At 36.8% G+C, this 24258-nt stretch overlaps 1 protein-coding gene across 2 annotated transcripts in view; it reads left to right on the plus strand.

Annotated features, from left to right (window-relative positions):
- The first annotated feature begins 8611 nt into the window (after window positions 1-8611).
- The window catches only part of LOC137935968 (vacuolar protein-sorting-associated protein 33 homolog), a 44414-nt gene continuing 28767 nt past the window's right edge, over window positions 8612-24258 (plus strand). The window contains exons 1-10 of one of the 2 annotated variants that reach the window (XM_068780425.1): window positions 8612-8776; window positions 8859-8898; window positions 8971-9051; window positions 9418-9612; window positions 12529-12639; window positions 12768-12833; window positions 20679-20816; window positions 20917-20961; window positions 21337-21393; window positions 21556-21650. In XM_068780425.1, coding sequence (XP_068636526.1) covers window positions 8724-8776; window positions 8859-8898; window positions 8971-9051; window positions 9418-9612; window positions 12529-12639; window positions 12768-12833; window positions 20679-20816; window positions 20917-20961; window positions 21337-21393; window positions 21556-21650 — 881 coding nt within the window. In that variant the 5' untranslated portion in view covers window positions 8612-8723. The remainder of the gene's footprint in view (window positions 8777-8858; window positions 8899-8970; window positions 9052-9417; window positions 9613-12528; window positions 12640-12767; window positions 12834-20678; window positions 20817-20916; window positions 20962-21336; window positions 21394-21555; window positions 21651-24258) is intronic. The other variant, XM_068780427.1, reaches the window with a different exon arrangement.

A 24258-nucleotide genomic window follows, 5' to 3' on the forward strand; every position in this document is an offset into this window, starting at 1 on the left:
ATGGACTGGACAATTTTTAAACCAGCCGCAAGGATGGTCAAAAAAGAGAGAATAATTATCTTCTTCCTACTATTCAAAATAAAAATACTACACATAAAAAAACTAATGAATTTCTAATTATCCAAGAACAAGAAGAAAAATGTGAGTTTTTGATTACCTGAGGACAAGGAAAAAAGAGAGATAAGTGATAAATACCTCAACCAAAAATTCACCTTTCCTTCTACTACTCTAGTATTCATGCAAAATTCTAGACAAGATAGCTTTGGGAGAAGAAAAACGAAAGTGAGATGAGGGTTCCTTCAAGAGCCACATAAAATATTTAAACAAGGAAGTTTGGCATGCCCAAATAGTGTCTCTTGTTAAGTCATACAAGTATAAACCTAAAGGGGAAGGTATATGTGAATAGGTTTATCCAGATAATTTTTGCTCTCACTTAAAATAATTCTATTTAACACACAAAAGTTGTACTTTAAGTGAAAAAATCAATCAACCACAATCACAGTAAGATTTTTAGTAGTTCACAACCCAAAATCAAGTTGCCTCATCCACTCCCAAGATGTTTTCACTTCAAAGTTCAATCCACTATGAATCGACCAAACAATGTCCAGAGTAAATGACCTCAAAAGTTCTTAATGACAGTGATTGCCCACTTTTGAGACTTACAGCAATAACGAACACACTAGCCTAGGCCCACAAAGAGATTTTCAACTTCAATTTAGTTGACACATGTAAATAGATAGGATTTGTAATACATGGTCACTTGCTTCACAGGTATTACATACAATTGCCTCTAATTAGGCAGATTTTCAAATAATTTGAATAGAAATGAATGCATCCAATTCTAGGTGATTCTACCAAAGCAAGAACAACTCAATCTTATTGTATTTTAAGATTCATGACTTCAGATGATTTTCAAATGGAACTCCCTTGTTTGAAGACCCAAAGATGCATGAAAATTTTATTTTCAAGTAACCAAGCACACATTCAACAATCAAGGCCAAGTATATTACAAAAATCAATGCCACTAAAATAGTTAGCTCAAGTGACATAGATTATATGAAACGTCCTTCTCGCAAGCTTGGGATGTCCAAGAGATTTCAAATCAAATAGGTGTGCTTGAGAATAGCCAAAGTCACTTAGCAATTCTTAAATTTTGTTGACCTAGGTGGTTTCTCAAGATGGGGCTTGTTAAATTTTTGGAGAAGAACAATAGTTCTCTTACCTGTTATAACTAAATACAATGAGCCTTTATTTATAATATAATAAATAAAAAAACCATATTACAATTAAACTATTGATGTCCCAGTTACGCCCAAAGTCAAGTCTTAAAGATAAGTCACAAAACAATTAAACAACTGCACATGAACAGAAGACTAAATAACTAATACACTTTTTAACTTAGATTCTTCTATGTGATTTCCTCCCATGAGACTCTTGTAAGACTCTGCCATATGAATTGTTGCTCTATGAGACTTCTTACTTTGAGAGTCATGTAAGACTCCTCCATACCAACTATTCAACACTCCTCCTTAGGTTGGAATTATAACTTCAACTTGTAATGAAAAAGATTTTTGGTCTTCAAGAAAAAAAATTATATTGTACTCCCCCTGACTTAGATATTCTGGTCAAGTAAAAAATTTGATTACCATACACATGCAATTCTGCAAGGTAGCTTATGTCACCTACCTCATCCTTCATACCTATTTTTTTGTTCTCCCCATCAAGTTGAGTGGTAATGGCAATGATCCTAGCATGAAAAAAAAATTATAGCAATTATCTCCTCCATCAAAGTGTCCCTAGGATAAGTACTCAGACGGACTCATACTCTTAAAAATATAAAAATATGGGTAATAAACAAAAATTCAAAACGAACCTCAAAGGATTTAAAAAAAAAATAGTGATAATAATTAGTAAATAAGGTAATGTTTGTCCCTTAAAGGACAATGATAAAAATCCACTTAAGGGTTCCAGTAAAAAAAATCTCAATAGACTTAAAAAAACCCATATGTAAAAAAGATGACCAAAATATGCAACGCACCAAGGGGTTGACCTAAAATGGTACACGAGAGTCAAAAAAGGGTAGTAGGAGAAAGGCAATTGACTAAAACGGTTATGGGGGATGAAAAGTAAGAGAAAAATAATTACCACGCAATAAGAAGGAGATTGTAACGGTAGAACTAAAATACCTTAACAAACCAGTTGGATGAAGTATGACCTCAATGGAATTTTTGGAAGGTGACCAAAACTCTTTGGGGTTGACAATGTGGAAGATATGCACCGATGCAAAAAAAATAAACCAACACTAGAGAAGAGACCCCACGCCATATCAGTTTGTGCAATCTTCCCGCACAACCAAAAATAATTAATTTATTACTAATGACCAACCAAAACAACAGGCTTAAGGCGTACAATCTAAGGTGGAGTCCACGGTACACAGACATCAGATAGCTTTCTTTGTTCAAATGTAGCAAACGTTGAAACTGACGAGCAGAAACACCATGAAACAAGAATCTGGTTCAGAAAAGTCAGGATATGCTTAGTTAGAGTCCTTCGCCTTCAGTGGCTAGGCTTCAACCAGGATTATTGTTCTCGATCTTATATCACTAATGAATCCTTCTCACAAATCATAGGTTGTTGCAGCTATTTTAGAGTCCTTCACCAACAAGGACTACCGTTGTCGTCCCTCACCAATGGAGATTGTTGCTGTTATCTGCTCAGAAATCCTTGAGCAATAAGGATCCGATTTTGAAAAAAAACATAGAAAGCACCAGGGACGAGACTTGTTACTTTGTGGAGGTTCTCATCAAGTGTAACCTCATATCTCTTGCTGATGTATCAGAGGCTGGCTATGTAGGACCGAACTGAACCCATTGACTGGATGCTGGATAAGGAGGAGAATGAGAGGACTTAGACTGAGTCGCACATGTAGTTTAAGGGTCAGTTTCTTCTGAGCATATTACATCACATCAGTCGAAGGAAAAGTCATGGCACATTATACCTCTCATGACGATCTGGTGGCAGTTTGGGAGATGAATTAAGACTAGAATAAGACTCGATGTACCACCTAAGGTCAGATGCCAAAAACAAATAGACAATAAGATAGAGACAGGTTTGGCCCTTAACTCAGAATTCAAGTTTGACTTGGAGTCATCCGACACTTGGGTTATGATGCTATCTAATGGCCTCGAATGCCCACATGCAGCTTTGATAGACAGCTGATAAACCTCTTTCTATCAAATACGAGATCAAAGACAACAATAAGGGATAGAAAGCCGGGGCCCTCAAGGAAGGCATGAAGCACAGCTATATGAATCAATGTGACTACATCATCATCTTCAACACTGAGCTATCACAAATCTTTGGGCTAATGCAACAAAAAAATTGAAGAAAGATAGAGACACATGACAATAATTGAACCAAAAAAATCTCACTGTTAAAATTTGAACACGACAAGAGATAATTATAAGTGTATACGAACATAAAAAAGAATAATGAAATTTATTCTGAAAAAAGTAAAATAGAGAAGAAGTAAAAATTAAACTACACTAAAACCTAATTGGAAGAGAGAAACACATCATCTATGTAAATTGGTGTTGTGTCAATTTACAAACCATGCTCTGGTACCATATTAAATTTTTGGAGAAGAAGAATAATTCACTAACTCATTGTAACTAAGTACAATGAACATCTGGTTATAATAGAGAAAATAAGTAAAATCATATTATAATTAAACTATCAATGTCCCATTTACACCCAAAGTCTAACTCTTAAAGACAAGTAAGAGAACAATTACATTATTAAACATAATTAGAAGACTAAGAAAAAAAAAAAAACACTTCTATGAAACTTCTTCTCAAGAGACGCTTGTCATACTCCCCCATATGAAGTTTAGCTATGTAAGAAAACTTGTTGTGAGAGTTAAGTAAGACTCTTCCATATTTGTTCTTCAAAAGGGGTGAATTGATATTCTAAATTAGAAATTAAACGCTTAGTATATAATAATAAACTATGAAAAATAATTAAAATGCACACACCACAAGAAGACAAAAAAAATTGTTCTCTATGTTCCCCTAATGGTAGTCACCCTCCAAGCACCCTTGCTAAGGAAAATTCCTCTAATATGCTCTATTAACTTAAAATTACAAAGAGATTCCAGACACGTTTTAAGGCAAGTGTAATCCCACATTTACATAATTTGATCTCTCCCCAAAACTATATTCTAGCTCAAATGGTCGCTCCTTTTCAAGATTTCAGGATCAAGAATGCCAATTCTTCAAGTTTTAAGATACTAGAGAGCCTCTAACAAAGAAAATTAACATACAAAAGAATACTCACAACTTTCTTTTGGAGAATAAGCCCTTCGCCTAGTGAGAACCAAGCCTCCAAATATTTAAACATGAGGGAAGATGTAGTGGAGCTTGATGGAACTTTGAATAAAAATAATGTGAAGAGAAAATGGACGACTTAGGCAAATTCAGAGTTTTTTTCTTCAAAAGGATAAAATCAAAATTTTAAGCCAAAAACTATTCTTCCAAAGGTTTGGTATGCCAATGTAAGTTCAACTCTTTTTCCTCTATAAGTTGGGGGGTCTATTTATTGTTGTGGCTTCTAAAGAAGAGTGGGGGGCGAATTGAGCTTTTACAATTTAAAAAACAAGCAAGCGTGGAGAGTTACTACTCGTGCATGCAAAGTTTGGAAAGCCACTCTCTCGTGCTTATTATGATCCAACCTTGATATTTTTTTGGTTTAAGAAGATGATTATGTTGGATACTTCTTCCTCCCTTGATGCTTATTTGGAAAGCTAGTTTTTTTTTTTTTTTTTTTTTAAGAATCGAGACTCTTGATTGTTTTGATTCAAAGCCATGAGTTTTCATGGAATTTCTTCTTCTTATTGCATAGATCCCCACTTGAAGATAAGGTTGGGAGATCAGTTTACAAAAAAAAGATGCAAAGAAAAAGGAGTTCTAGATGTTATCTTGGAAAGACCAAGGTGGTTCAACCTTTTTTTAAGAAAGTTTCTCCTCCAAGCAAGCTCAAGAAGACAGTCTTTGGATTGCCAAGCCTAATGTACTAGTTTGGTAGGTTTTTTTTATTGCATGAATATTATATTTTTCCTCCCTTACGTTGAGATCAGTGGAAGATTAATATTTCAAGAAAAAAAAGGCAAAGAGAGGTGTCTTCTTTGGTTGCTAAGTTGGCGTCAATTTAAGGAGGAAACTACCTTATTACAAGATTGTTTTTCAACCATGAGATCTTCTATTCTAGCTGTTTGAGATCTTTTTTTTTTTAAGATTACAAATAATTTTATTTGGTATCCTTGCCTAAACAAATTAAGGCAAGAAAAGACAAATAATTTTGAAAAGTGGTTGATTTTATGGAAGATCTTCTAAAGATCATGATTTGGTGAATAAATTGACTATCACCTTTTTTTTTAAGGAAGAAGTCATCTTCGGCCTCTCCTTTCTTACTTAGTGGATGGAACATTGACCTAAGCCCAACATTAACTTGGGCTAGTTCAATTGTCCAAGGTTTGGACATTACTTTTGGACATCTTTCCCCCATCCTTTACAAGTAAGGTCTCCTACTCTCTCATTGGTTTTTGAAGAGATCTAAACAGTTTTTTTTCCAATGGCTGAAGAACACATTGATAGTAAGAGTGATATCCTCAAGATCGCCACTATACCCTTGAGAGGGTTATTCAATTACTTGAGCTGGTCTAAATCGGTTAAAAAGTTTCTTATTACCCAAGATCTACTAGGTCACTTAACCAGACTTGAACCACCTATGGATGAAGAAGATAGTACTTACAATAAGTGGTAGAAAAATGACACCTCGGTGGTTAGTTGGCTCATCAATAATATGGAAGAGCAAGTTGCCAACAATGTTGTCCACCTGGATACAGCCAAACAGGTTTGGGACACCTGTGTCAAATTGTACTCTAGCACAAATAGTTTATAAAAGTTGTTTGATGTCTTCCAAAATATGTTTAATATCAAACAAGTAGACAATTTACATGAGTAATTGGGAAGATTCAAAGCCCTTATTCAATAATGGAAGCTAGCCCAACCAAACTCCACTGGCTACTCTATTCAAGACAAACAAAAGGAAGCCTTAGCAATCGCTATCTGTTTAGTGAATATTTAGCCTTATCTTGAGGTTGCTAAAACCCAACTCCTTAGCTCCTCCACTATTCCCACATTTGATGATGTATGTGTCACTTTACTCTTCATTCCAAATTGTTCTTTCCCCTCTCTTACTGAAGTATCATCAGTTATGTACTCCGATAATAGGGATACATATTATACCAACCACGGCCATGGTAGAAGTTATAGAGGAGGCCGAGGAAGAGGTGGAAGGATTGGTCCTTCTAGAACAAATAGCAAGGAATACACTCACTGTGGGAGATTCTGCCACACCATTGAATAGTGTTGGAAACTTCATGGCAGACAAGAATGGGCCACAACTATTCAAGTCTCAGTCAGTGGCACAAATGAGGACAAGTGTGCACCACCGTCAGACAAAAATACTCTCACTGACGATGAGTATGACCTATTCAAGAGGATGAAAACTTTGATGGTCTCTCCTCCAAGCTCTTCCACTACTGTTGCTGCCACGATCGCTTCAAGTATGCTTTTTGCCACTACCTCCTCTTCATCCTGGATTATTGACTTAGGGGCTTCCGTGCCTCTCATAGGTAACAAAGGTTTACTGCATTATTTCTCTCCTTGTCTTTTCAATAAATTTGTTACCATAACCGATGCATCCCAAACAAAAGTTCTCGAAAAAGTATCCAACTCTATTACACCCTCACTTTCACTTAAAAATATCCTCTTTGTTCTTATTTTTCCCTTGAACCTTTTGTCTAAATATTTTAATTACTCAATCACTTTCTTACCCACTTCTTGTGTGTTTCAGGATCTAACAACGAAGCGGGTGATCAGTGGAGTATTTGGCACCATTTTAATTATTTATAATTTTTTGGATTCTAATTGTTTGTTTTTCTTTTCTTTAGGTTCTCGCCCAAAGGGGGGTATGTAGTATTAGTTTTTCACCCAATAATTCTACAAGTATGTTTATAGATGATTTATATCATTAATAGAAGTTTGGCTTGGATTGCATTAAGTGGGAATTCATGGACAAACTTGTAAATTTCGTGGAGTTATGGCTTTAGACTTTTTGTTAGTAACAGGAAATGCATGTTGCTTGTTGTTGTTGAACATGGTAAACCTATGGAAATTTAATTGTTGAGGCTTTCTTCTCCATTTTGAGATAATATTGCTCATTGTGGATAAATATAAGTGGAATTAATATATAGAACTCTAGCGAGGTGAAAATTTTACCATGATACCACATGGGTCTTTTTCGTGTTCCCAATTGTTATGAGTGTGAATAGTCAACAAAGTATAATAAACAAGGATTTGTGACATTTACTTTGCGCTTTTCTTTTTCTTTTTTGACCCTTTTTATTTTCCATTGATTTTGAATTCATGGCAAATCTTTCTTTGCGGATAGGCATATGCTATCTAACATGTCCAAGTTACTTTGAAGGGTAGAGAACAAGGATGACTATTCATAATGCATATCTCATATGAGGATCAGTCTAAGAGCAAAAGTTGTGGTAGTCCCAACTCAACATAGTTTGCAAGATAGTGAAGATGACAGAAAAAAAATGTTGAAAGTTATAACTTTACGAAATTGGGGAACAAGTTCCAAAAAAGTCACACCAATTTACAATTTATTATGCATTTTGTGTCATAGAATCGACAATTTATTATGGTTTATGTCTAGTATAATTGACAATTCAAGTATTAGCTTTATTCAATTTGGAGAATCAATTCTAGAAAATGTCATAATAATTGACAATTTTATTTTGCATTATGTTTAGTATAATTGACAATTCAAGTATCTTGGTAAAAAAATGTCAATTCAAGTAATCCATGTGGAGGTTGCACATACTTTCTCTATCTTCTTGGCATTTAATTGTCTTCTTATGATTTTGAGAAGATGATAAAATTTGTTTTTTAATTTAAAATAATTTTCCTAATTTATCTTTTATGTGACATATTTAGAAATTTCACATAACTATTTTCATAATTTCAATTGTATATAATAATTTTTGTAATTTACATTATTTCTGCAATTCTTTATCAACTAAAATATATTTTAAATTATTTTTATTCATTTATATTTTATGTGACACATTTAGAAGCTTTAAATAAAAATTTCATAATTTGAATTATTTATAATAATTTTCATAGTTAAAATTAATGATGAAATTTATTGGAATAAGATCCTTATTGGATCTTATTGAATTTATTTGGATATCCAATCAGATAAATAATGATTTGGGTTTGATTTGTATTTGAATAAATTCAAAATTCAAATCGTTGAATTTAAGTGTTATATGGGTAAAAATCTTTGATCATTGACTTAACCATCCTCTCTAACTGAAAAGTGTGTTATTTAGACGATTGCCTATCTATTAGCACCATAGCTGCAAACCGTTGTCAGACCAAGCGCCCACGGCCTCGACGGTCCGGCTTCATTCGGAGTTCGGAGTCTTTGGAATGACAACATGCTGGCGTGAACCCAAAACTGAAGTCCACTCTCTTGCCGGACCCATTCAGCAAAACAGCATTTGCGCCGCTCCAGCTAATTTTCGTTCATCTCCGCTGCTCCTGTGAGCTCTCTGTCGTGGAGGAAGGTCCTCATTTTCTTCTTCAATGGCGCAGATTCCCAATCTGGACAATGCACCCTTAAATCTTACTAGCATTAGGTAGGCGTAAATGATACCATGGGCAAGTGCAAATTCCCTCAAAGTTTTAATCTTTTGCTTTTTCATTCTCGTTCTATATCAGAGACCAGTCCCAGAAGGATCTTCTCAACATTCTCAAAAATGTGAGTTCCAGATGTCTTTCCAGCAACAGTTTGGGGTGGACTTGTCATGAATGAATTGTTTCTTCTGATCAGGTTCGTGGAAAGAAGTGTCTTGTCCTCGATCCTAATCTCAGTGGATCACTCGCTTTGCTCATCCAGACGTCGGTTCTCAAAGTAAGTGTAGTGCTCACTGTTCCCTTGATTATCGTTCTGTAAGAATTTTTATTGAAGATGAAACTTTATACAAAATGATTTGTGGGTAACTGCTGACATATTTAATATGGTAGCAGAATTGAAGTCACTTTAGTGATGTTTTAATTAGTTCATGATGGGTACTGAGCGCATGAATGTGAAGTCCTTTCATCAATGTCACATATTTGTATCAGGCCTCCCATACTCAGATAACACGCTGAGTACCAATATTACATGATACTTGGAAAATTTCGAGGAGAGTAGATTAAAAACAGTTATTTGTATGAGATGATGAAGTTTAAAGTGGGGATTCTGATAATAAATGTGTCCCTCATGCTTGTTAAACAGGAACATGGCGTGGAGCTGCGTCATCTTTTAGCTGAACCTGTTCCCACGGATTGCACAAAAGTGCTTTACTTAGTTAGATCTCATCACAATTTGGTGAAACTTATTTGTTCACATATACAATATGATATTTCCAAGGGAGTTCAGAGGGAGTACCATGTTTATTCTGTTCCACGCCGCACAGTTGTGTGTGAGAAGGTAGTTTCTTTCTTGGTTGCCATTTTTGGTGAATATCATTTTCTAACTTCTATTTTATAGGTCAAAACTTGTTCCTATTTGTAAACTTAATTTTATGAATTATTGGAATATGCTGACTGATTCTGCAATGATATTAGGTTTTGTTATACTGGTATTTCTTGTATTTTACTGAAATATAAACTCCATCTATTGAACAATGGTAAGGGAAAATATTGGGCTTGGCTGCTATTGTTTTGAAAAAGTGTCGAGCAAGCTTGAGTCAGAATCTCCAATACTATAATAACATCTAAAAAACCCTTCTATGTATAAACTGATGGTATTGCTAAAATAAAAGTATGAAGAGTTAGTGTCTCAGTGAAAGAGAATAAAGTTGACCTTCAATTGAAGTCTTTGCATGTTCATTTCTTTTATGTTATTGCTTTTTGATTCTCAAAAAAAATGGCTTCTTGCTTATGTCAATAACTGCTTAGAGTTTATGATGGTTGGTATCGCTTGTTAGTGTTTGTGTTTGTGTTGCCTATTTCAGTTTATGGAGAAAAAGGTTCAGAGAACTATATAATATATTGAGACATGGATTAAAAACTTAAACTGTTGGCTTTTTTTTTTTTTTTTTGAAAAGGATGTATATATTAACAAAGAGAATTACAAAGAACCCAGGAGCATATCCCTGACAACAAGAGATTGAAAGGTTGCTCCTGACTTGGCATCATCCTCTATAATCAGAACTTGTTTGATACATTGCTTTTTATTTTGATGTCCAGTTTATTGAAACTAATATCAGAGTTGGAGCTGCTTGGCTGCACAAGAAATTTGACTTTTGAGTCTTTCCTCAATACTTTGTTCATACCCCATTCCTTTTGCTTGAAAAATTCTTTATCTGATTAAGGCCCTTGTACTAATAAATCTTTTTACTGTCATTGAATTTTTATATTTTAAAGACTGTTGATGGTTGGAAGCTCATTGTTGTGGCTATGCTGTGTTAGATATCTCAAGCTAGTTATCTTAGAGTGAGCAAAGTTGTTGTTGGTGAAATTTCTAGAATTTGTTTGGCTTGGAAAGATCTTGTGATTATTGGCTTGGAGAAGGCCTCTAGCTTTGGCTAGTCCTTTTGGAGGAACTTGCCGATCTTCAGCATTGTATTTGAGCAAAGTGATGGCTGTCTAATCATTCTTATCATTGTGTATTGTCTTTGTTGCCTGTTGTATATATTCTTCACATAGTACACTAGCTTGTGTTTTTTAGGGCTGGACGTGAGGGTAATAATTCCAACTAGTCTCAAGTCTCATCTTCATATTGTTGCTTGGACATCCCCTCCCCACTTTCTCCATAGTGGCACCTTAGATTGAACTTTGACAGCTTCTCCCTGGGGAATCCTGGTCCAACTGGGTTCAGAGGACTGTTTCGTGACTCACAAGGCTGAACCCTCTCCACACATGCTGGTCGATGTTGCCTACGTCGTTGGTGTTGAAGTTAGTGGTCTGTCTTGCTGCCAGGTTCTGCACCTCCCCTGTGATTGTTGAGGGAGACTTGGCCACAATCATTGCTTGGGACAAAAATAGCTCTTCCCCCTCATGAAGAGTCACATGTTCGAGGAAGTGGGTTCATCTTATTGATGCTGTCACCACTAAATGTACACATTAGTCTTTGTTGCTCTCTAGTTGTTTTGATTTGTTGTAGTATTTCTTTTTGTTTCTTTCCTTCTATTGTAATTGTGGGTGTATGTCGTGTTTAGGCATGGTTTTTGTTCTCCCCTCTAATGAAATTCTTTCACTGTTTGAAAAAAAAATTCCAACCAATTTGTGTTACTGGGAATAACCCACTAGGTGAATGTCTGAAAACTTTTTGTGGTTATTATTTGGCAAAAGGTCTTCTAATTTCAGCCAGTCATTTTGCAATGGAGCTAGACACTACTTCAAAATGGTGCTAGAGCAGGGTGTTTGTTGTATTGAGCCTGGTTTGTGCCCCATGTATGTTGTCTATGCCTTAGGCTTATCATTTGTGTGTTTAGGTCTGAAAGCAAGAGGGAGTGTTAGATTAAAGTCTGGAAGATCTTGTTGTTATTTGTTGGGAAAAGACCTCACATTTTCCACTAGTCATTTTGGGATGGACTTGTATCTAACTTTAACACTAGTATGAACACATGCCAGACATCTTAGGTGAGTTATCTCCAAGCGAAAAAAGTTGTGGGAGAACAGTTCCACATTAGTTTGGGCTTGGAAAGAGATCCTGTGCTTATTAGTTGGAAAGAGGTCTCTAAACTTTTTCTAGCCATTGTGTGAGGAACCTGCCTGATGTCAATAGACAGATTTGCTTTGTGTTGATTTTTTATTTTATTTGAGAAAGATGTGTTTATTATATTAATGAATATATTTGGTTTTGGGGCATCAACATAAATCGATTATATCTATTTCCTCGAATTTTTAAAGGCTAAAAAGATTTAAAGCATTGAATGAACTGAAAGGAAGAAGAAAAAAGGACGTTTTACAGTACAACATGGCCCAAACTCCTAGATACTAATAATGTTATGATTGTTTTGTCTGCTTCTAGAACTGTTTGTGTTTGTGATTAGTTTGTTCTGGTTTGTGCAACAATATTGTTAGCATCCTCAATGTTGTCCAATAAGTTCATCTGTTTCTCATCATTAGACTGACTTATTTCATACTAAATTTCCTATCAACCTTTCTAGAGTAATATTATTCTATGAAGCTTCTTTTTTATGATGAGAGTAAAGATACATTAAAAGAGATCCCAAAAGGAAAGAGTCCAAACAAGGAGAGCAAGATACCAAACATTGAATTAGAAAACAACAGTCTAGAGTAATATAATCATATGAAGCTTTAGTTGCATGTTCTTTTTGTTTCTTTTGGTTTTGACAAATTATTAGATCTTTAATGTACAAAAGTTCATTGTCTGCAGATCTTTGTGAAAGAAAAGGTTCATCACTTGTTAAAAATCGGGGATTTCCCTCTGTACATGATTCCACTGGATGAGGATGTTCTTTCTTTTGAACTTGACTTTGCTTTCAGGGTACATTAAATTTGGGATTGCTTTAATATAATCAGTTTGTTTTCATTTTGAGTTTACAATTAATGCTGCTTATTTTCAGTTTATAATTACTTTTATTTATTTTGAATATTGTTGTTTCATACTTATAGGAATGCCATGTTGATGGTGATACAAGCTCCCTTTGGCATATTGCAAAAGCCATCCACAAGCTTGAGGTATTTATTCTTTGAAAGTGGAAAATGAGAGTGTAAAAGTTAAGCCTTAAATGCTTAAAATAGAGGAGATCTTTAAATGATCTTGATATCTTTATCTTCCTTGAAATTTTAGCCCTAGAAGTAATCAAACTATTATGATTTTTTGAAGTTAGTCAAATAATTTATTAAAATGAAGAGAGTATTCCAAGAAATCAGAACCTTATTGGAGGTTGGGTCAAATATTTGATGAAATCTTTGACATTATTGCCTCTCGAAGTATTGCATTCTCCCATGTTCCATGTGGGGCTTACAATTGATCAGATGTTCTAGCAAAAGATGGAGTATCTCAAACATATCTTGCTATCAGGACCTCTATAATACAGGGATTTTGTCCCTTTTTATCATGTATCTATATTCTATCTCTAAGTAAAGCTATTACCATTTTCAAAAAAAAAAAAAAAAAAAAAAATGGAAAGGAAAGAAAGACTATAAGAATTTCAAGAGAGTCAAAAGGGAGAATGGAGAAAAATAGTAGTAAGAAACATTAACTAAAGTAAAAGAAGAAGCCAAATGGCTAGAGTCCTGATTTCCTCCTTAGTGATACAACACATTACAATGTGGAAGATCTAGATGAGGAATATACAAGGACAAGAGATCACCTCAAGCCATTCATATCTATGGAAGAAGGAAGGGAAAGATTCAAGCAAAAATGGCTGAATTTCCTATTTTAGGACAACTTCCAAGAATAGAAAGTCCTAAATTAGAGAGTTTCTGTAAATAGCACTTTCCTATTTCAAGCTTTCTTAAATTAAAAGTTTTATTTGACAAGCAACTTACTAAATTTATGGGTAACATCTCCAAGAGCAACTTGCTATTTTGGTTAAGAACTCCAATTGGAAAGTCTTTTCAATTAGTAGTTTCCTGTTTTTAATTTGGGTCTTTGTTTTGAAATTAGGGAAGTCTAAAGTTAGAAGCTCTAAAGGTTGGAAACTATTTCCTTTTTGGAGTTTCTTTTTTAGCAAGTAGAACTAGATTTAGTAAGTCCTAATTAGAGTCTATTTCCTAGAATAGACATCATAGGAGTTTCCTAATTTGTGGATTTATATGCCTTAAAAAGGCCTTCTTATACAAGATAGAAATTAATCTTTTTCTATTGAGTGGGGCTTCAGTTTTTGTTCTCTCTTGGATAATTATCCTTTGTGTTCTTTTCTCTATTTGCTGTTTTTCTTATAGGTGCAGAAAACCTTCCTTCAAGTTTTACCCATTAAACTCAAACTTAGATTAAATTTTTCTTAGTTATTGCTGAAATCTGGGTTATCCATATACTAAAGGAAGCATTTAACTTTGTTATTCCTTTGATCTAAACCATGTGCTGCGTCACTTAGCCTGCTGGCTCATGGTCCATGGGACTTTGCTCATCTAGGAACTTGTCTCTCTATGGTATCCAACCTTAGCAAGATCAGCATGAAGTTCAGAGATATGGCATCTGACTGTCAAGGCCAATCTTCTTCTTTTGAGCTCAAGCTAATCACATTTTCGAGGCACATTCTATCATAACTGCCAAGAGAGATGTGATTGTTAATATTCCAATTCATTCAAAAGAGCAATTGCTCTTGCCTAAGTTACATCAATTTGCAAGACTGGTTCGTAATACAAGGCTATTGTTAGACATTTGTGGTATTGGCAAAACCCCTTTGTTACTTTCCTTGGATTGCTACAAGAATTGCTGTAGAAATCCAATTCCAGTGTTGAAGTTGGGATTGTTCCTCTCAAATATGAGCCAAAGTTGACAACCTCCATAAGAGAGGCTTTACCAATCCTGATAACACCTGCCCTCTCTGTGGCGTGTGTGAGGAGTCTGTTTAGCATGTTATTCTTCACTGTGACTTCTCTTGGCAAGTCTAGATGGCGATATTCCAGAAAGTTGGTATCCAAGTGGGACTCCATTAGGATCTATTTTGCACTTTCCAGATGGTGTTGGGGACTTGTCTTCCTAGAATTGCCAAGTTGCTCCTCTCTGCATGCCTTGCTCACTTTCTGTGGTGCCTGTGGCTTGAACGCAATAACCGAAGATTCAACTCCAAATCCGGCAACCCGGAAAGTACTGCCTCTTGCGCAATGGGTATGATTTCTAGTTGGTTGCACACCGAGAAGGAATTTGCCTCTCTAGCAGGTATGTCCCTTCGCTGGAATTGGAGTCTACTGGCCCATATGGCTGGTCCCCAAAAGATGCCGGCCATGGTAGTGTGGGAGCCTCCCCCTAGTGACTGCATCAAGCTAAACTTTGACGGGAGTGCTTTGGGATGCATCGGGCCGGTGGGTGCGGGTGGAGTCTTAAGGGATTGCAGAGGAAAGATCATTCTCTCATATGAGGGGCTAGTTGGTAGGGCCGACTCCAATACCACTGGAGTGAGTGCCCTCCACTATGGGTTGAAAATTTTCAAGGACCGTCTTTACGGGAAACTGTTAATTGAAGGGGATTCCAAAGTTGTCATCAGTTGGTGTTTCAGCTTCAGCTCCCCACTTGGCACTAGTGGCCAATCATTTCCTGTATTGCAGACATTGTATCCTCAATTTCTTATACATGGAATCACATTCCTAGAACAACCAACTCCTTGGTTGATAGGCTAGCTAAATTTGGAACTTCCCAATAATCTCTCATTGTTTGGGACCGGTTTCCCCCTTCCCCCTCCCCCCCCCCCCCCCTTGTAATCTTGCTCTTTTGAGCCTTTTAATTTAACTTAGCACTATTTCAAAAAATAAAAAATAAAAAAATAAATATATATATATATATATATGAGCCAAAGTTAGGAACCCTTTGTCCAATTAATGAGCATAGGATCTTTCCCACCCTCATTTCTTCTACCTGGAGCAATAACGACTTTGAGCTGCTCCCCCTCCTTGATTGAGCAACACACCTCCTTTTTCAGCCACCGAACATCTTAGTACTGCCATCAACTCTGTGTTTCCAGAAATGGACCTCCCCTCTTTCCCCCTGTGCGGCAGACCTCTCATTGCAACACCCAAATGGAGTCTGATTCGGAGTCATCGTGCTCTGTCACCAGCTAGCACAGAGAGCTTCTGACGCTCAATTTCCAATTGAATCAGCCTGAGGATCCTTCGTCTTCTCTACTAGCAACCTACCAAAGGAGGCGTCGTACTCCAATTCGAAGACCCCTTCCCGGCGAAGGCACAAGACTTTGCTACGGATCCAATAACTGGCAACTTCATTTTTTTACCTCTTAATGACCGAACTCATGAGCTAATCTTGAGTTTATTAGCTGGAAAAGAGGTTTCCTAAGTTGGCTAGTCATTTTGGGACGGGCCTTGGACCCAACTTAACATGGTATCAGAGCAAGTACTCATATGTGAGCCTGCATCTGAAAACTATTTACTTGTAGAGACACAAAAGTGGGCCTACACCTAAAACTATCCACTTGTAGAGCCACAAAAGAGGGCCTAAACCTAAAACTGCCTACTCCTAAATTATCCACCTGTAGAGCCACGAAAAGAAGGTCTACACATGAGGGGGAGTGTTAAGGAATAGTCCCACATGGACTAGTGAGTACAAAGATCTTGAGTTTATTAGTTGGGAAAGAGGTTTCCTAAGGTGACTAGTCATTTTGGGAAACCTCTTTTCCAGTTAATAAACTCAAGATCTTTGTACTCAATAATCCATGTGGGACTATTCCTTGACGGTGTCCATATTGATTGGAAAACTGTTGACGCCAACGATCTTTTGGGTGGAATTTTATTAATGTGGAACACCAATATGATTAATGTTCTGGATTGCATTGCTGGATCTTATTCCATTGGCCTAAAAATTTATGATTCTTTGTTGGGCTCCACCCGGGTGCAGGCTGGAGTCTACGGTCCCACCCGTTACTGTGAAAGAAGCTTATTTTGGAGGTATTGTTTGATCTCATTCAAGGATGACAGCTTCCTTGGTTTCTTGATGGGGACTACAACACCATCAGATTCTGCGTTGAAAAGCAACCCCGTGCCAACCGTATCACCTCCTCTATGTGAAAATTTGTTGATTTCATTGGAAGCTGTGAGTTTGAGGAGATCAATCTTTCGGGTAAGACCTTTACTTGGTCGAATGAGCAAAGATCACCAATCCTCTCCAAGCTGGACCATTTCTTTGCAAACGACGAATGACTGAGATAATATGAAGACACTTGCGACATGGTTCTGAAGCGGGCTGGCTCTGACCATTGGCCCATCCAGCTGAATACCAAATTTGGTAAATGTGGATAGGCTCCATTTCGGTTTGAAAATTCTTGGCTCAATCGGACTCATTGCTGATTGGTGGGCTGATATGAGTGTCAACAACTATGATGGGTGGATTTTCCCCAAAAACTCAAGTTGTTGAAGGGCAAATTATTGAGTTGGTCCTTGGATTGTCACTGCATTGCCAATGCTAAAAAACTCTCTTATCTCCCAAATTGTTGAGCTCGACTCTACCGAAGAGTAAAAGTGCCTTACTTCCTCTGAATTCTCTAACCACATTGATATTCGGAATAAATTTCAATCGATTGTCTTTGGCGAGCGGGTGCGTTTGAAGCAAAGGGTTAGATTTAAATGGCTAGCCGAAGGAGATGCGAACACTAAATTCTTCCATGCAGTCGCTTCCGCGAGGAGGACTAACCGAGTTACCTCATTATCCATGAAGTAACTTCGGATAGGGCCTCTATTACTAATGCATTAATCAATTTATTTGCAGATCTCTATTCGGAAGAATGCCACACTAGGCCGAAGCTCATTGGCCTGCCCTTCCCATCGATTTCCCCTACGTTGGCCACTTTGCTTGAGCTTCCGTTCTCCGACATTGAGATTCAGGAGGCAATTCTTGGTCTCCCCAATGACCGGGCCCATGGACCTGATGGGTTTAATGGCGAGTTCTATAAGCATTGCTGGCCGGTGATCAAAGACGATAGCTCCTCCATGGTTCGAAGCTTCTACAAGGATGGTATTATGTTTAAAAGTGTGGGCACCTCTCTCATTGCCCTTATCCCTAAAAAGACCAACGTTTAACTTCCAAGAGATTTCCGATCCATCAACTTGGTCTATAGTTCCTACAAGATCATTGTTCGGATTCTTGCTCATAGGCTCAAGGTTGTCCTTCCTGTGGTTATCCACTGCAGCCAATGCGCCTTTGCTCGTGGGCGCGATATTTTGGATTACTTCAAGAAATCAGGGCTGCCTAGGTTTGTCCTCAAGCTTGATCTTGAGAAGGCTTTTGATCATGTTAACTGGACTCTCCTTGATGACATTATGTGTGCATATGGGATTTGGAGTGAAGTGGTGATTGTGGATCCATAGCTACATCTCTTCTGAATCCTACTCCCTCCTTCTCAATAGTACTGTATGCAATTACTTTAAAGGCACTAGAGGCATCAAACAGGGGGATCCGCTCTCCCTCCTCCTCTTTAACTTCGTTGCGGAGTATTTATTATCTCTGGTCTATTCATAAAGAGGGAGTGGTGGATTAGTGGGACTGCCAAACAAGAGGAGTTTGATATATCACTGCTGCAGCTTGTCGATGACACCATATGCTTTGGAGTGGGGTACCCTTGAACAAGTCCTATGGTTCAAAGCTCTTCCTCTTTGAGCTCACCTCGGGACAAAAAATCATTAGAGCAAAACTGCTATTCTTAGATATCACATCGACCAACTTTTCTTTACACTATGGCTGACACTTTGGGATGCTCTATTGCTACTCTCCCTACTACTTATCTCGGGCTTCCTTTGATTGACAGTGCACCGCGGAGGGAACTCTAGGCTCCTGTCATTAAATCGTCTTGATAGACGTCTGTCCACTTGGCTGGGAAGACTTTTATCTAAGGCGGGGAGACTAACCCTCAACTCTTGCATTGTGGGTTTGCCGAACTATTTCATCTCTTTCCTACCTGGCCCTGCCTCCATTTGTCGGCGCACTGATATTATCTTGAAGCGATTCTTATTGAGAGGAACCGGCTATGAATTCAAGTATCACCTAGTGGGATGGAATGATGTTTGTATGCCCAAGATGTTTGGTGGCCTTGGTGTTCGTCAAACCAAGGATATGGGGCAGGCCATGTTACTCAAGTGGCTTTGGAAGATAAATTTTGTTTCTACTACTATTTGGAAACCCATGGTTCTCTCAAAACTTTGGCCTTCTAGGTCTCCGTGGATTCTTGACGGTAGACAACGACGCTTATCCCCAATTTGGAGATCTATATTCAACCTCCTCCCCATATTCCGCTTGGCAATTAAATTCCTTGTGGGTAATGACAACACTTTGGAGTTCTGGTCTCACTGGTGGTGCGGAAATGTCCCCATTATCACCTCATTTCCACCACTCACTACCCGACGTAATCTGACGGTGGATAAAGCGTGGGGCACTGGTTCTTGGGATCTTCATCTCCGCAGAGGTCTTTCTGATGATGAAGCTTTGGCTGCTTGTAGCCTTATTGAGGATCTCAACAAGGTAAAAATCAGGTCTTATGCTCAAGATAAAATGATTTGGCTGCCTAAAACCAGTGGAAGCTTCTCAGTGTCTTCGACTTACTTGTACTTCAAAGGATGGACGGGTCCATGCAGAGATAACGATGTTGCCTTTATTTGTTGCCTTATGGTCCTTCATAAAGTCAAGTTCTTCTTATGGAGTTCCTGCCTCCATAAAATCCTTACTGCAGACAACCTTAGAAGAAGTGAAAATGCAATCTTCTACACTTTATGCCCCCTCTGCAGCCTTCAAGAAGAGAATGTTACCCATTTGCTCTTCCATTGCCTCGTTGCTTGGGAAGTTTGGACCTCTCTCCTGGGCAAGTTGGGTCTCCATATTTGCCCCCTCTTGGGGTCATTTAGCTTAATTTTGATGGGAGCGACTGTCCTGGGATTTTGGTTATGGCAGTATATTACGTATTGCGGACGGGACCACTATTCTATCCTACTTCGGGCCTCTTGGTGTGACGGACTCCACTACTGTTGAGCTATCTGGATGCCTCCATGATCTTGCCCTATTTCGAAACCGATTTAGTGGACCCCTCATCTTTGAAGGCTACTTGAAGGTCTTGATCAGATGGTTCTCCACCCCTTCAGGACCCTCCATGGCGGCATTGGGATATTTTTTTTGACATTTCAGAAATTGTAACTTTTCTTTCTTGTACTTGGTCTCACATACCCAGAGCAGCAAATGCCGCTACTAATTCTTGTGCTAAACTTGGAACCTCCCTGCAATCTCTTGTTGTAAGGGGAGCACTTCCCTAGTTTCTGTTGTTATTCCTTTGCTCTTAATAAAATCATCACTTCTTCTTAAAAAAAAAAAGCATAGGATCTTTCCAAACCTAATCAATGTCTGATGCTTCTTCCACATGAACTTCTCTCTTTCTCTGACAATTAGCATGAGACATGAATTGCATGTATCATTCAATGGTTTAGTAAATCAGTTGTGTTAAACTGTACAAACTGAATTATGAAGCATCCAATATGAATTTTACTGTAATATGAACCACTGTATTGAGTTTAGACTGAGTTGTCTTGTATCCAAGTCTAATTCTCAAACTTGTCCTGAAATTCAGTAAAATCTGAGAGGGCTTGCTCGAGACATGAGTCAACTTGTCCAGATGGCAACCCTAGCTTGATTGGTCCATGACAGGGCACATCTCATATCAGCCATCCAGTTTCTTTGCTAGCCCTGTCCAGTTACCCTAGATTATCTTACTAATATGAGTGCAACTGTTCATGTTAGATCCTTCTCTTTTTTAAAAATGTTGCTGTGGAATTCATGGCCTAAACGTTTACAAAGTTATGTCCTTCTGTAAAATTAGCAGTTGACATGCATATGGTTATATTCTCAGCTGCTTTTTCTCTCTTCTCTAGGACATTAGAGACTTCTTTATGTGTTTGCAGTTCTCCTTTGGAGTTATACCTAATGTCAGAGCCAAAGGCAAAGCATCAGCAAAAGTTGCTGACATTCTAAATCGCATGCAAGGGAAAGAGCTGGTGAACTTGTCTGATGTAATTTTAGTTGATGACTTTTTACTGTGTCCATCAATTGTTTGTTTACATTCTTCATGGATTTATAGATGATGTCTATAGTTACATCATGGTGCCACAGATGGGTGCTCCGGAGATAGATACATTAATCTTGCTAGATCGTGAGGTACACATGAGGTTTCACTTCTTTAAGTTTATTTAACTTTTTTGCATCATTTGACATCTGAAAACTTGATTGTCGAAACCAACTAGTTGGTTTTACTTTACATGCAATTTTTCCTCAGATACCATAGCACACTAAAAGAACATTTTATGATATTGTGAAAATTCTCAAAATAAAATTGTAACTTATAGGAGAACCTCATTAGATTCTATGAAAGTTTTGTTGTTTCAGTATGTAAGTTTTTCATACAAAATTTTAAAACAAATATGTCATTATAATGGAACTGTGATGCAGTCTAAGGTGAGTGGACATCTTGGTTAAAATTGCTCTGCAGATTATAAGTCAGAGGTGTCTGACTTTGTATTTTGTTGGCTTTAGGTGGATATGATCACACCTATGTGTTCTCAGTTAACTTATGAAGGTCTTCTGGATGAGGTATGTGGCACTCATCCAATTTGTGGTCACGATCACTTTAGTGCTCTGGGAACAAGAGTTTCATTCCTATAAATGAGATAGACATCTCTATCATTGTTGAACCAGTTAATTCTTTTAAAATCTAACTCTTGCTATGACTTACCTACGATTATTCCTCCACAGTTTTTGCATGTTAACAATGGTGCAGTGGAGTTTGATGCATCTATTATGGGAGCTCAACAAGAGGGGAAAAAGATGAAAGTTCCTCTTAATTCCAGGTAAAGTTAAGAGTCCTGTGGTTAAGTTTCTCTGTCTTTGCTGGAAAAATTTCGTTACCAGTGACCAGTGTTGCAGTCTTTGTATATTCAAAGTGAGATGTTCTTTTTCTTGGATTTTTGCTTTAATTTTTAATTAAGATATAATCTATGAACTGTATGATTTACCAATGTGGCCCACCTTATTCGTCAGTCTTGTCAATGAGTTCCTGTAGTAGCAAACAAGGTACCACTTCTATCTGGTCTCATGGTAAGCACCACCTTAGGGGGGGTTAGTCCACAATGAAGTGGAAATGAAGTGGAAAATTGAATTGAAGTGAGATGAATTGCTTCCACTTCAACTCATGTTTGGGTGTTAGTCCAGGCCAGTTGAAGTGGCTGGAAAACAGATTCTAGTGTTAGTGCTTGGAAAACAGATTCCAGTGTCCTTTTCTAAATAAAGAAGAGAATGAATACATAATTAACCAATTAATGATTACAATTCATTATAAATTAATATACTAATTACGTGTGACTAGAATAAATTATATAAAATTAATAAAAATTAAAAAATAACATAAGGGAATATAATAAATAAACATAATGGTTTAATTAATTATAGCAATTGGATAATTAACCAATTAATGATTAAAATTCATTATAAATTAATATACTAATTATGTGTGACTAGAATAAATTATATAAAATTAATACAAATTAAAAAATAATATAAAGGAATATAATAAATAAACCTAATGGTTTAATTAATTATAAAAATTGGATAATTAAACCAATTAATGATTACAATTTATTATAACTTAATATACTAATTACGTGTGACTAGAATAAATTATTTAAATTACATAAAACAGTTAAAAATAACATAAATGAATTTAATTAATAAATAAATTATTTTGTAATAACATAATATATAGTATAAAAATAATTAATAAATAAAAATAAAACACGTGACAAAAAGGTATATAATGACAAAAACTTTCCTTGCATCCTCAGCATAATGACATTTGCCATATGCATCGATAAGACTATTTGTGACATAAACATCAAACTCCAACCCCAATTTGATAGCATATGAGTGGATCTCTTTGCTCGCATCAATTAATTGCAAGCTAGCAATTGATTTCAGAATAGTGGACAATGTTGTCTGGTTACAGTTAAACCTTTCTTTTTGCATCTCACAAAAAAGTGATATGGCTTCTTCATCATTCAAATTTTGTACGTTGGCTGAGATTATAGAATTCCAAGAAATTAAATCCTGCATAGGCATCAAATTGAAAACCCTTCTTGCATCCTCCATAAGACCACATTTTGAGTACATATCAACAAGTCCCACACAGACAAATACATCAGTATCAAAACCCACTTTGATCAAATGTGAATTAATTTGCCTGCCCAAATCGATCATTCCCATGCCTGCACAAGCTTTAAGAATACTAGATAGAGTGAACATGTTTGGAGTTGTGCCTAACACTTTCAACTCTTGCAACAATTCCAGTGTTAGATCATGGAAACCATGAAGAGCACAACCTGCAATAAGAGTGTTCCATGAAACAATATCAGGTAGCAAAATTTTCTCAAAAACCATCATAGCAGCTTCAATATCTCCTAATTTAGCATAAATATCAACAAGTGCATTGGCTGAAAAGGAATCAGCATCATATCCAAGTCGTATCAAAGATCCATTAGACATATGCAACCTTTCCATACAACATTTACTTGTTCGCTCAATTGGCTATGCAAAGAAAAGCCTTAACTAGTTCACTGAACTGGCTATTCACAGAAGAGAAGACCTTTTACAAGGTCGCGCTGATACACTTTAGCTATCAGGTACAGCAACTGTCTTCAAGCCAATTTATAAAAGACTTACTGCTTAGTTCGGTTTATGATTCTACAATAAATTCAAAAACAAGATACTGATTTTTATGCTATATCTTCTAAAGGAACCATACTGACTCATGTAAGTCAGCATTGATAAAACTTCTGGATCTATTCTCACATAATAATCTCCGCTCTGTGGTCTTCCAAACCTCCTTTCAGTGAAACACTGAATGCCACTCTACTTTACCTCAAGTTTATTTTAAAATCGTGAGAATTTCATAGAAACAGTTCCAAGAAAACAAAATGCAAAGAAGTCAGCCTTTATCTGATGGGGAGACCGCCTAGCGTTTACTTTTACCTAAATTCAACCACACAAATACGACACAGAGAAGTCATTCCTCATTTCGAGCTCCCATTTCTATAGAATTTACTTTTGAAATATATTCAACCATAAAAGGAGAAAGAAGTGACATTTTTTTATAAGAATTTAAAAAATAAAATAAAAAAACTGACCATGAGTCGAACTATAATTGTTTGCAGCAATACATAACAAAATTTTCTCAAAAACCATCATAGCAGCTTTAATATCTCCTAATTTAGCATAAATATCAACAAGTGCATTGGCTGAAAAGGAATCAGCATCATATCCAAGTCGTATCAAAGATCCGTACAACATCTAAACTCATCAGGCATCACTCCAAAACTAAACCCTAAACAAAAGCTACTCTTCAAAACTAAGCCTTAGACCTTAAAACCCTAAAAGTCCCAAACCCCAACTCTAATCCCGAAATTA

The sequence above is a fragment of the Aristolochia californica genome, unplaced genomic scaffold (assembly GCF_029961685.1).
Source record: "Aristolochia californica isolate CCGP_79_NKW_82.1479 unplaced genomic scaffold, dmAriCali1.0.hap1 SCAF_7, whole genome shotgun sequence".
Lineage (NCBI taxonomy): Eukaryota > Viridiplantae > Streptophyta > Magnoliopsida > Piperales > Aristolochiaceae > Aristolochia > Aristolochia californica.